General features: G+C 35.6%; 1 protein-coding gene and 1 long non-coding RNA gene across 5 annotated transcripts in view; both read right to left on the bottom strand.

Annotated features, from left to right (window-relative positions):
• Positions 1-226: 226 nt before the first annotated feature.
• Positions 227-4196, bottom strand: LOC122143594. Its single transcript, XR_006159244.1, has 2 exons — positions 3033-4196; positions 227-2847 (listed from the first exon to the last, which is right to left on the bottom strand). It is a non-coding gene; the product is annotated as an uncharacterized LOC122143594 (long non-coding RNA).
• A 3226-nt stretch (positions 4197-7422) lies between these two features.
• Positions 7423-14784, bottom strand: part of LOC109054952 (bromodomain-containing protein 1-like) — a 29206-nt gene continuing 21844 nt past the window's right edge. For 3 of the 4 annotated variants that reach the window (XM_042754091.1, XM_042754092.1, XM_042754094.1), the window contains one exon: positions 12458-13584. In XM_042754091.1, the coding sequence (XP_042610025.1) occupies positions 13401-13584 (184 nt within the window). In that variant the 3' untranslated portion in view covers positions 12458-13400. Of the gene's footprint in view, positions 7621-12457; positions 13585-14784 lie in introns of those variants that run through there. The other variant, XM_042754093.1, reaches the window with a different exon arrangement.

The following is a 14784-nucleotide window of genomic DNA, read 5'->3' as shown; positions in this document are numbered from 1 at the left end:
GTATTGTCATTTCCATAGTGTCAATAGCATGACTGCATTAAAGTTCCACTTCAGAGGGGAACACCTCAGGTTATGTATGTAACCCAGTTATTTATTTATGTGGAGCATGTATAGCAAATAATAAGGGGGATTATCAACAGGTAGGAAATCCCATCTCTCTGCGTAATGAGGAAATGTGTATATGTTGGATATTTTTAGATCATCAGGTGTTTTTTTTTTTTGTTGGTTTTTTTTTTGTGTGTGTTTTTTTTATTTATTGGGAAATATTTTAGATATTTCTTCAGTTGCCCAGAATCAAAGTTTCAGGATTTAAACATGAAAACAGAAGCATTGCTTTTGGATGCAAAACAATCTTTTCCACAGTGTGATTTGATTTGTTTTTGTTGTTGTTTTGGTTACTATTAAAATTCCATTGAGGAATCCCTAATCACACAAAGAGATTTCATGTTGTCTTTTCACAAATTTAATTTCCCATTACAGGCCTACATCTGGACTGAAATTATCAAAAGCAGAGAACTCTATGGGAGTAGCCAAGTCATAACAAATAATACCTTTACTATGACTTTCGATCTGTCAGTAAAACATCTGAAATGACTCTGCATCTATAGGGACAAATTTAAAGCAATCTGGTCTAAATTATTGCATCAACATTGCACAAGCTTTTGTTAGTACAAGTCTCCATGCCAGAAATTGCTTATTTGATCCAGACCCTGATACCAGATCCTTTCAGAAAATATAGATTTTGTCTGGCATCTGAACAACTACTCAGTTTAATACCTAAAACCCATTAACAGCAAGTGTTTTTCTGGTATCCAAAATCAGTGTTTTGTCTTGTACTCAAAACTGTATTACAGTATTTCACAATTGCTAAAACACATTTCTTGAAACCGTCGCCCATATTCTCAAAACTTTAAACACAAAACCCAGTCTTTAAACTACATTCACAAAACCCCTGACTCTTCTGGCAAAATCAAACATTTGCCTCAAAACCATTTGATCTGTGCTCAAAATCAAACAATGCTTTTGTCACGTCCTCCCCCCAGTCTAGGGTCGGGGATTCCGGACAAAGTTCAAATAAAGAATTTAGAGACTATGCCCGCCCCTCTCCTGTCCCAGCTGACACAAACACAACGGAGGGAGAGTATACTTAAGAGAGAAAGCTTTTAATTCACAAAGTAACATATAACAGGAAGCGTGAATCTTCAGGAGGGGTTATGGCCAAAATAACAAACAAAAGAGGAACTAACTAAGACATGATTAAACATTAACTTACCTAACAAAACCAAAACCCAAAACAAAATACATCAGTCACCCCTTTACTCCCTAGCTGTCCAAAAACAGGAGAAAACAAGGGATCATAAAGCAAATGGCAACCTCCTCCCTATGGCTTCCAAAACAAACAAAAGATTACATTAAAGCAAACATAAGAACAAAGAACTCTCACTCGAACGGCAACCACCATCAGGACAACCAGTGCGATGAATGTCTGGGGCAGGAGACGGCGGGCAGAACGGCAGCGGCCAATACCGTGGAGCTCTGCAACGCGCATACACAGCGAGCTCACAACGCCGAACCACATCAACCGACAACCCACACGTCGAATGACCGACGCGCCTCCCTCAGTGCCATCCTCCTCAGCTTTTAAGCATGCTCCATCCTCCACATAATCACCTGCAGCTGCATCCAATTAACACTGCGCAGAGGAAAAGAGATAGAGAGAGAAAGGAGGGAAACTGCACAACAAACATCACCACAACAAAGACAGATAATAAACAATTAAGTCCAGAGGACGTAACACTTTCAAAACATAAACACAGCCAGTCAATATATAAACACTCATCAGCATTCATTAGACACTACATCAGAAAAATGACAACACAGCATCCAGGGCATGTAGTTACAGAGAAATTTTTTTTATTGCATATAGAAAATAATTTTGCCATAAATAAAAGTAAATAATTCACAACTCAGTACAGCAAATATATTGCATACTGTAAGTACTGCAAGTAATACAGTATTGAATTTCTGCATTTTCAGCATGAAAATAAAGTAAGCCCAAAGAACAAAGACAACTCTAAATGAAAAGCGTATTACACAAAATATTGTGCAATTGCAAAATCAAAGTCAATGAGAGACTCATTCTGCCTCAGCATCCCGTCTTCGTGCTGGGTCCGGCCAGAGGACTTCGTCCACATCACATGCAATGTTATCCCTTCCTAGGCAATGGGGAAAAACCCTCTCGTGTGCCGGCTCCAGCCTTGACAACACTCCACACCTATGTCATCACAGGCCAATTCCATTGCCTGTAAAAGATTTACCCTTGTATATGGGTTACAGTCATAGACCTTCCATCGCCACGCAGAGAAAAACTCTTCTATTGGATTGAGGAAAGGGCTGTATGGTGGAAGGCAAACATTCACGAATCACTCCCTGCTGATGATCCTGCTGCTCACGTTCAAACAAAACATCCCGAAGACCACCCAGAAATGTAAGAAGATGGTCAGTGTTATATGGCCCCAGGGTTGCATGACGGTGGAGCCTCAGTGCTGAAAGTGTACACTTACTTGCACATACTGATATCGTAGATCTTTGACCCTTTCTGAATTGGGCTCAAAGGGTACTCTGTACACTTGCTTCATGCTTACCCTGTTGCGATGGAGGACACGGGAAATGGTAGAAAGGCTGACACTGTGGATACCTTCAAAGTTTACATTGTCTTCTACAAGTCTTTGCTGTATTTCACGCAGTCGGATGACATTGTTTTGACGGACCATATCAACAATGAGAGCCTCTTGCTGTTGGGAGAACAAAGGAGTCCTTCCACCTTCATTTGGTAGTCTTGGAATTCTACAAAAGGGAAAATGCTCTTACAAATGTATACATACAGAAACAATAGTAATGGACATCACATTCATGTAAAATGTATTGTAAATCTTTTTTTCTTTTTTCCCCACTCCCCTTTCTATTGACAAACTGATTTACTATATCAAATGTATACAGTAAACTTATAAGTAACTATACAGTACATTTACCTGTTCTCTTCTCTGAATGTCCTGATTATGGTGGCCACAGAGAATCTGGACAAATTGGGTTGTACTCTTTGTCCTGCTTCCCTCATTGTCATTCCATGAACAAGAACATGGTCTATCACAGTTGCCCGAAATTTGATCTGAAATTACTATTCTTGGTCTTGCTCTTCGTTGTCCTTGAACTCTTCCTCCTCGTCCACCACCTCTTACACGAACTCTTCCTCCTCTTCCTCCTCTGCCTCTCACATTGTTTCCATCCATTGTGGTATCAACACTCAACGTACCTGGGCCACCTGTACTGGCTTATATTCTAGACAACTGATTTGATCACATCATTAGAAACAAGTGTGAACAATTTTGAGTTGTTGTGTGTAAACGATGACAGCTGTGTTGTAGTTGTGTTTAACTTTTGCCACATGTATTTACCATTTTGCAACACAGTGCAAAATGTGTTTTAGTGTGTAAGAATGTGTTTAGAGTTTTGCAAAAAGAGTGGATGAGATTTGCAAACCGTGTCTTAACTACCTGAACTTGTTTGCCTACAAAGTGGCTGATTCGACAAATGGGTTTAGGCCACTGAGCATTGGGTTCAGAGAATGGGGTTTAGTGTTTTAGCAATTGTGAAATACTGTAACAGTCTTCTATCAAGCCAAAAAGTTGGCTAAGAAAGCCAGAGAAGAGCAGAAGCACAAGACAAAGTAATGCTGATTTTAAAAAAAAGGTTGTGTATATATATAAGTAGAGGCAGAGTGTAAGACATGATGTTAATAATGAATAATATATTAATTGTGCAGTGTGAGATTCATTGGTAACAGAACTTTGTGAGATGACGATGAACAAAGAGTGACAGCTTTTTAGTGGTTATTATGAGTTATTATTATTTCTAGGCAATCCTAGAAATAATTAAAATCAAATTTTGAATCCAATTTAAAATGTAGAACTTTGTTTTTCAGTTTCAGGAATGACATCTGCATATTTATGCGTGATTCTGTCTCGAAGTAGCAGTGTTTGACATGGTGATATAACCGCAGCAATAGACAGGACAAAATATATGAAAATGTGCATTAAGACTAGAGGACCCTCACTAATTTCAGAAGCACCCTCAGTGATTATTTCTGGAACCTGGTTGTTACACTTTTGTTGTATAACTATATACAAAAACAATAAAATACAAATGCACTAAATAAAATTATTTAATAAATGCATATTTACAATTTAAGCACTTAACTAAAATAAGTATTAATAAAATAAATAACTAGAGAAGGCTGACTATAATCAGCTTGTTTCCATTTAGTGAGAAAAGCCTACTCTTCACCTGAATTAGAAAAAAAAAGCTCCTCTGGTCTTCAGTGATGAGAGGAGAACCATAGGCGGAGGGTGAACCAACTCCGGCGAATAAAATATGTGGCCCACAGAAATGACATTATCACTAACTTTGATCTATCGCACTCTCAAAAAAAACAGTATCATTAAATTCACTGAAGCTGTCTACGCTGCGAAGTGAATCCCTTGATTACTTTGTACGTACATCTGTGCCTTGTTGTTTATGATGAAAGAATTTGTGGAATTCATTCAGTCATGGTAATTGCATGCATTCAAAAAAACTTATGAGTTTCAGCAATGACTTATCTGAATGCCTCTGATTGGCCATTGCATTCCTAAGATGAAAAGAATCGTGTGTGATTGGTTATAATGTGCAACACTGTAAAAACACCTAAAATAAAATACGGTGTGTAAGGTCCACGCACTCGGTCCGAGGAAGGTATCCGATGCTGGCTGAAGGTCTCCTTTGTGTTCAGTCTTTTCAGCGCGTAGAGTTATTCAATTTAGGTTAAATTAAAATCTGACTCCATTTAATGATCTAATCTGACTCCATTTTAGTATGACCTCGAATTTAGGTTGAAAAGCAAATTGTTTTTTTGTCTGTCTCTAATTATTATTATTCTCACATTTGATTATTCTATTTATTCTTTAATATTATTGTACTCATTAATTTGGGTGCTCATGTCGCTAACAAGGATACAACGTAATCTACTAGAGTCAATAACTACAGAGTAAAACAGAATAAAATCAAATGTAACAATTTATTATCAGTCAGGTAAATATGTATTCTGCCAATTACATACCCAATTCAAACATATCAAATCATATCAACACAAAACATCAAATTCTCAAAGATGAATCTAAAAGTAAAATATGCAGACCTAACCTTAGAAAATATATAGTATGAAGTGAAGAGAGACACACCACACTATGGGCTTTCTGGCTACAGAATCGCCCTGATCCTTTTGCTGCAATCCTTTAAATACAAAACCAAGATAAAACATCCCCCAAATGGAGGCATGAACAAACAATTGGAATTTGTATTAACCCAGGTCCCAGACCGGGGTAGTTTACACCTCAAAGGGAACAGAAGGTAATTTACATGGAGGACCCTGGGAAAGGGCACTTCCATTACAGTAAGCAAAATATCTCTTAACTCTTAGGATCTGTATTATCTTTTAGTCTACTTTTGTAAGACTGAGACATTGTACCAGTTGCACTGAGACATTTCAAATGATACCAGACATGACTGTTAGTTCACTTGCATTGACATTTTCATGTTATCATTTTGAGCAGATTAAGTAGAAGGAAGCATGGGTGAAGGGATTTAAAAAGAAACAAATGGCCAGAAGGGAAGGAGGTCTCCTGCACTTCCACTCTGTGGGGTGTCTCGAAGATGCCTGTGTATGTTTGTATTGTCTGTTTCTCAGGAGATCAAAGTATCTGAGTTTCTTTTATCCTTACAGGTGCAACATGAGCAAATCTTAATTTAATGCGCAGTCGACACTTTCTATTCATTTACACTTTGTTAGCAACAAACGTAATAGATTTAATTTGTTTGTGCAGGGGCATTTTTGCCCCAAGACCCTGTGGCCAGCCTTACACACGCTCTGCCTATGAGGACAACAGAAATCCACTTGCAAGTGGAGATTCATGCTTGCGCATTGCATGGATCACATAATATTATGCGCTCTCAACATTGTCATTAAGATCATGCTATAGAAACCGCCTAAAATTAAGTATAAAGAGGAGAAGAAAGTGGTCCTAGGCAGCTGCCTACACATCCGCCACTGCCAAATGCAGTTAGAAATTTACTAAAAACAAGCATATCGCAAGACATCTGGTAGGGGGGCACCTGTGGTGACCAGCCAAATTTCAGGGGGTCTACATGGTGGCAACCCCTGGCCACCACGTAGACCTGCCCCTGACTAATTGGTTAACTAATATTGTTTTGTCTTTCTCGTTGCGCTGTGTGAAATTCAGACTGAACGGCGCACAGAACACCCATCTGCTGCACGAGTATTATGACAACTTTGCAAATTTATTAAAAAGGTCAAATTAAATTAAATTAAATTAAAATACTTTGTATAAATATTCATACCCTTACTTAGCTGAAGTACCTTTACAGTCTAAAGACTTTTTGGGTATGATGCAACAAGCTTTGCACATCTTCATTTGGCATAATTAATAATAATAATTATAATAATAATAATAATTGTTGTTGTTGTTGTTATTATTTAACAAAAACATACAAAAGTGCATTTGTAAAATAATAATAATAATAATAATGTCCTATGATTTTTTTTATTTTATTTTTTTAAATCTGGTCACCCTAACATTTGATCACTCTAATAATTAATGCCTGACTACACTGTGCAAAAATATTGCATGGAGTGTGAAAAAAAAGGGTAACAAACCAAAAAGAACAAATGATCACCAAAAGCAATATAGTCTTAGGGTTTGACTTTTAGAGCATTCAAATTCACAGCAGTAAAGTTAACTTTCTCTCTTGTGTTTGTCTTTCAAACATTACACCTATATCACAGTCACCACTAGGGGTCAGAGTTTGAAATATTTGCACAACAGTGCATTGAGGACACCAACTTCTATAATAAAACCTGGAGAAATCTACAGTATAACATTCCCATTGATCTCAGTCTCATCCCAAGCCCTTCAGTAGAAACTATCCTGAGCTGTGACATCAAATATGTGTCATCTACTATAGTATAAAGAATTTATGATTTATATGTTTACTGGGTAAAATATTTAATATTGTAAGAATGCAAGGCTACTTTATGAATTGGCTGTGGAGATATAAAGTGTAGTTACGGCATCTACATACCACCTCATCAGCTGAACACTAACACCTCAGTGTAAAAATAACAGTTGCAATGATAAGCATTGAAAATAGCATCTGTATGCAACCAAGATTAAGCTTAGCAACTGTATGATGACATAAGATGCAGCTGTATGCCTCAGGAATAGTAATTTAGAAAAGTACACAATAAACTAGCAGGAACTGAACTAAAATAGAAGGCATCCATTTACAAAACAAACAGGTGAAAGCAGTGCGAGAATTAATTGTGTGTATTGTTACATCAGTTCATTTGAGATTTTTTGAGCCACTGAACCTTGTGGTATGTGGTCTACTAACTTGGATTTCCATGGCAACTGTAAGCAGTATCATCCTGTTGTGTCTGATGGCTGTCTTCAGCAGGAGTTGGGGGCAGACTGACTCCTGTTTCCTGCACTGCAAACCATTTAGGAGCTGTCAAAGAACATACATTCACATCTTTAGTAGAATATCCTTGTACTGCATAAACCATTTTGAATGCACACTTTAGTATCTTTGCTTGCTTCCTAGTAGTATGCATTATGACTAGTATGTACTAATATCTACCATGTGCTGTATATAACTATGTAGACTACTACTACTAAGCATTTACTACGAATGGTTATTAGTTAACTAAGGCCCCATTTACACTGCATGGTTCAAGTGACCCAATTCCGATTTTTTCCTCTCATGTGGCACAGATCGGATATGACCGGTGAACGTGTAAGCAGGAAAAAACCGCATGGATTCCGATTTTCTCAGATCGGATTCAGGCCTCATTCATATGTGGTAATAAATCGGATATGAATCGGATACGTGCATTTGCGTGTGCCATGTAAGCAGACAAATCGGATATTCCCAGTAAATGCGAGTCGTACGTCATTTAAAAAAGTGACGTCAACTCAGGTGGACACCACCAACTGAGATCACATGACTTATTATAGGCGTGATAGAGGACGAAGGATACACACAGTGGAGCAATGCGGAGGTTTCATGTCTTTTAAGTCTTTGGGGCGAAGAGACAGTGCAGGCAAAAAATGCAGGGTTGTTACAGAAATAAATAAGTTTGAAGACATTTCACGAGATATGGGGAGGCACGGTTTTAAGCGCTTTTTTTCTCCGCCGTACGAGACCAATGTTTTTGCTGATTTTTTTTTTGTTGACTTTTCAATATATTATGGAAAGCAAAACACTGTTTAATTTTATTTGCATCTGCATCCATTGTATTTCGTGCTGTTTTACTTCCTTTTCCGAGTCAGAACGTCTACGTTTGGTAGTTTCAGCAGAGAAAAAAGAAATTGGAAATAAACACAAAAACTGAAAATGCAACCAAGACCATCAAAGCGGGTCGTCAAAAAAATTGGATATAGTCAGAAAATCGGATTTGGGCATCAAGACCTGCAGTGTAAATGCAGCCTAAAACTAAAACCATAATAAACATTGATTTAATATGTGTAAATATAATACAATGTAGACATTTTTGAAAATAAAATCTAATAGAAATGACAAAAACAACCAAATTATATAATTTAACAGAAATAAAAACAGAAAGTATGTCCTATATGTAGCTAGAATTTACCATTCGCAAATATGGACTACAACAAGTATGCACTTCTATTTAGAATGTACTAACAATAGAATAGTCTACTATTTAGTACATACTATGGACTACTATTCAGTGAACATTACAAATAGCTTGCATTACTTTAGTAAATACACATTGCTTCTAAGTACTGCAACTTGTGTACTAGTATTACTAGTCCTGTATATTTTACTTTCAAGAACGTGCAACAATTAGCATATTCTGCTATGTAATTTGCACAAAAACCATTATGCACTACTATTTAAAATGTACTAGTTTGTACTAGTATGGACTGCTATTTAGTTGGCACTACAAATAGCTTGCATTAACAAATACACACTTTTATTTATTTATTTATTATTATTTGCAAGTAAAGAATGTGACAATATTTTACAAGTGCCAAAAACAGAATCATTTGGACAAACGATCATTTCATTTGAGAAAGCCTTCAAGTCCCTTTAAGTGTTTTTCTTCATTGAATATGCTAAATTTTTCATGTGGTAACATCTAATTTATTTGATTTTATTAAACCCCCCCCCCCAACACCCCCCTCACATTTAAATGTTCTTGACATGCCCCAGGGCGGGTTTTAGTGAAGCATAGCTGAGCTTCTGGCCCGACGGTGGAAATGCAGAGTGATTTTGGCCTCAGTGCTACAGGTCCTATCATGTCTTTGTGCTTAAGTCTGGCCTGAGGACTTTGTCCACATCAAAAATAATGTTGTCTTTTTTGCTAGACAAAGAGAAAAAAACATGTAAACGATGACAACTGTGCTTTAGTTGTGTTTAACATTTGCCGCTTATGTTTAGCATTTTGCAGCACAAATGCATCACAATGTGTTCAGTGTTTAAGTGAATGAGAATGTGTTTTGATTTTTGCAAAAAGAGTACATGAGATTTGCAAATAGAGCCTGACTGCCTGAACGTGTTTAAGGTTTAGCAGAAAGAGTGCTTTTTTTCCACAAATTGGTTTAAGCTATTGAGAATTTGGTTCAGAGATTGGGGTTTAGTGTTTTAGCAATTCAGAAAAACTGTAAGCACGCAGAGCAACCACCCAATAAAGCATTACAATAATCTAAACTTGATGTCATGAATACATAAATTAACATTTCTGGATTTGACATTGAAAGCATATGTCATAATTTATGTATATTTTTAAGATGGAAAAATGCAGTTTTACAAATAGTGGTTTTCAAAGGAAAGATTGCTATCAAATAGCACACCTAGGTTCCTAACTGATGACGAAGAATTAACAGAGCAGCCATCAAGTCTTAGACAGTTTTTTAGGTTATTAAATGCGAAGGTTTTTAATCCAATAAAATAAAACCTCATTTTTTTCAGAATTTAAAAGTAGGAAATTACTAGTCATCCAGTTTTTTATATCAACTATGCATTCTGTTAGTTTTGCGTATTGGTATGTTTCATCACATGAAGAAATATAGAGCCGAGTCATCAGCATAACAATGAAAGCTAACACCAGGTTTCGTGATGATATCTCCCAAGGGTAACATGTAAAGCATGAAAAGCAACGGTCCTAGTACTGAGCATTCTGGTACTCTATATTGTACTTGTGATCGATATGATACCTCGCCATTCACTGCTACGAATTGATGATGGTCAGATAAGTAAGATTTGAATTATGACAATGCAATTCCACTAATGCCAACATTTTTTTAGTCTACTCAAAAGAATGTTGTGGTTGATAGTGTCAAATGCAGCGATAAAATCCAGGAGCATAATAGAGAAATACAACCATGATCGGATGATAAGAGCAGGTCATTTGTAACACTGATATGATATGGTTATTGAACTGAACCAACACTGATCTGACTTTAATTAAATAATGACACTATTGTCTTTTAGATCTGCTTACCACAATTTGAATTGCCTCCATATTTAAATTCCATAAATTATTCTGTTATTGTGATAGTGATGTTTATCACTGTGAAGCTGCTTTGAAATTTGTATTGTTTAAGAGCTATAGAAATATGACTTGACTATTGTTTGAGCTACAAAAATGGAAGCCAGTATGATGGAGATGTCAAATGCAGTAGGTCATCCTAGTTTACATCCATACTTCACATTTGCAAACTCTAATATACACTGCATATAGTTAGAGTTAGAGTTAGAGAAGTATGTAATTCCAGACATAACCAGAAAAAAAAAAAAACATGCAATCGGGGGTATTATTTCAGTGAAAATAGTCACTGTTATGCTTTTGACATAGAAGACCTACATAAAACATAATCTCCATGCTGAACCAAATAATAAACTGCATGTGCGGAATAATGAATTATTCAGACCTAGGTGCACCTGCTGATCAGTACATCTCAGAGACCTGTGCTGTGCCATCAGATTGGGGCCACTGGGACAGCAGCTAATTAGGGCACTTCAACTCTGTAGAAGTCATTTGATGACAGATTTATGAGAGATTGATATTCATGCTTCACCTCATTTGCCATCCACTCGGGCGTGCTGTTTAGCTTCCAAAGCAATTAGACACCAAACAGAGACAGCAACATATTTGAATTGAAGATAATACACCACAGTCAGTCTTTCAGAGTAATCAACAGCTTTCTAAACAAGGTCAATTTCAAATTTCCTTTTCATAAAGGAGTTTGAATTCACCAGTTTCCTCTAAGCACTGCTTATTTGGTGTTTCAAAAGCTCTGAGAGATGTAAAACTCAGACAATGTAATCAGGTTGATATAAAGATAAGTGACACATTAATACCCTCAGAAAAATCCCATGAATCAGGAACAGTTCAAATTCACTCTTTCTGAAGGCGTGTCCTGATGACATAGTCTAAGTGAAAATGCAGCCTTGCTTGCTTTTTTCTGTTTTTCTTTCACAGAATCACAGTGACTTCTAGTGACAGAATAGGATTTGGAGCATTTGCAATACCTGACCATGAGATGACTGTAGGCATCAATTAATCTGTTAGTAATCAGTAATTAATAATTATATCTAACAATGTACTGTGGCAATGACATTGTACCAGATAGTAACAAAATGGTAGTAAATAAGTACACTAAAAAAACAATAGCCACTGTAGTGCTTGTAAGGATTACCTTGGAGTGTGCCCTCAGAAAAACAAATGGCACTGGCAGTGACATGATAGAGTGATGGTATCAGATGTTAATACTGTGGTAATTATGAACCATGTTATTTAGTTCCAAGAACACCATGTTACTATCATGGTACATGTCCATAATAAACATGATACTACACTGTCAGAAAAAAAGGTACAAAACTTGTCACTGGGGCGGTACCTTTTCAAAAGGTACACTTTTGTACATTTTAGGTACTATATGTAAACTTTAGGTACTAATATGTACCTTTAAGGTACCAATATGTACTCTCCAGGTACTAAGGTAGGCCTTTTGAAAAGGTACCGCCCCAGTGACAACTTTTGTACCTTTTTTTCTGACAGTGAAAGCGTAGCATAGAAAAACCATGGAACATAAGTACCAAGCAATTGTATGTATGGAGCCCCCTACATTTAAGTGTGAGGATTTTACTGTTATAAACATACTTCTTGTAATTAGAAACCGAAACCGATTTTGAAACTAATATTTCAAGATTTAAAAAAAAATACTTACAGTTGCTTCAAAGTGCTATGCAAATAATATAATGTGCTATAAAGCACATATTAATATAGAGTAATTGTTTTAATGAACTCAAGACACAACTAGCTTATGAATTTATTAAAAAAAAATTTTTAAAAAAAGGACAATTCAGTCAACATTTCTGATATCAACTGAAACAACTGACATACTGTATGGTTTAAAAAAGTATTCCAAAATCTACCTTTTGCAACCCAGAGTAATTCTAAGGAAGTCACTGTAAACAGACATAGCCACTGGGGATCTGATATAAAATTAAGAATCATAAAAAACAAGAATATCTCAAGTCAAGTAAAAAAAACTTTTTTTTAACTCTTTCCCCGGTTCATAAACATACCACCCAACCCACAATAAATTAACACCAGAACAAGCAAAGTATCATACAGTTTAAACAAAACCATTCACTCAACACAAACAAAAGTCTGGGAAGCATTTTTTTTTTTTTTTTTTTTTTGGTTTCATTAGAATATCAGAATAACGCACTTGAGGTTTTCATAACAACATGAGTTTCTAATATTAAAAGACATATAAAGTTATATATTTAGTTATTTAAATACATCAAAATAGGTTAAAATTGTTGTAAAAACATTCTTAGGTTATAAAAACAATGCCAAATAAAAGCCTATGTGTACAAACTTTAATAATTTAAACATAAAAAGCAAGAACTCTCACATTATGTTCCAGCCCTGATTACAGTATTCTTTTGCTTTAGTTTCACAGAGTTTATTTTGTCCATTTGTTCCAGCATCAATGAGTGTATTGGGTATAATTCACTAAAATGTATAAATACTATAAAAAATAAAATGTATGTAAAGTACCCATTACAGTAAATCTGAAGAATAAGTTAGTGTTAAGTGATTTACATTATTTACAGAATTGATTTAAGACTTCTGTGTAAATGAGAAAGGAGAGGCAGGTATGGAGTAAAACAAAATACAGAAGTAACAGCAGGTGCCAGTCAGGAATGACAATTAGTTAGGCTTTAAAATGTGCCTGCATTTGCCAATCTTAATCAACATCACTGAGGTCACCAATAGGTTCATCTTGGACTCGACTCAGATGGTTCATGGCACGGTTAAAGGCAGTCTGAACAGCCTTACGGACAGCTGAGGTGCGGCCCTCCATCATTTTAATCTTGTCGATGGTTTTGTCAATACCAAGAGGAACCATCTTGGATTTAGGAAGCCACTGCCTAGACAACAATAACAGCAGACACAATCGAATGAATAGAAAATTAAAAAAACAGGTTTCACTATACATCTCCAGTTGATTCAATATATTAAGAACTGCATTTTCGGTATTACAAGTTTTCTGAAATTTTAAGTTTAAATTTAAAAATAAATTTAAAAATAAAGTGTTAACTAATTAAATATGTACTAATTTGCATGGATTTCTAGAACAAAAATCCTGAACATTGTATAAATCAGGTTCAAAATTCTTGTTTCATTTTGTTGAAATATTAGAGTCAAAGGTTATAAAGACCGTAATTTGTATATCTCTTGTTACCATTCCATTAAAGAAATAGGCCATAAATTAAAAACATAAACTTGTCAATGCTGCCCCCCGACTTTTATTAATGAAACCACTTAGATACTGGATCACTGCATTACATTCCTCAGCAATGAGCAGGTAAAATCTCTGTTTAAGTAACTAAAATCACAAGTTCAATGTTTGAGAGAGATGCAGGTAATTCACACACAAAACTGTCATCATTCTCTTCTCTCGATCAAACGATCGATACTTCATTCAAATAAATGGTATAATTCATTCAAATAAATGTGATCTAACTGCACTATTTTTTCTCTGTCTGATTTGAAGCGTTCAGAATGCCAGAGCTAACGAGCCGTAACTGACGAAAATACCCATAATTTTTATCAGTCAAATATTGCGCTGTAATGAGCAATAATAGTTTTAACTTGTATATAACTTGTCAAATGACCATGAAATAAGCAGTTTGCCATGCATTAAAGGATTTATTTATACGATGTGGGGGCAAAGAACCACCCAATGCGAAGCAGAGGGTGGCTGCCTTTGTGAATATATATGTATGTATGTATGTATGTATGTATGTATGTATATGTATGTAATAAACACTCAAAAGTATTTTGTATTTTGGATGTTCTCTTTCCACTAGTCTGAAAAAATACTTAATGAAAAGCAATATAAAAGCCCAAAATCTCAAAATTGACAGATGCATGAAAAAACTATTTTCCTTTAGTGTCTCGCCATAATGAAATTTTTATTTCCCTATTTCTCTACAAAATAAATAAATAAATAAAATAAACAAATAATAATAATCAAATTACTCATTACGGTTTTCTTAAAATCATTTGAAGATTGTACAGATTGTGTATATTCATGTGATGATAGCATTTTCAAAGTGTTTCAAGTG

Source organism: Cyprinus carpio, unplaced genomic scaffold (assembly GCF_018340385.1).
Source record: "Cyprinus carpio isolate SPL01 unplaced genomic scaffold, ASM1834038v1 S000006457, whole genome shotgun sequence".
In the NCBI taxonomy this organism is placed as follows: domain Eukaryota; kingdom Metazoa; phylum Chordata; class Actinopteri; order Cypriniformes; family Cyprinidae; genus Cyprinus; species Cyprinus carpio.
This window is presented reverse-complemented; position numbering and strand designations above follow the sequence as displayed.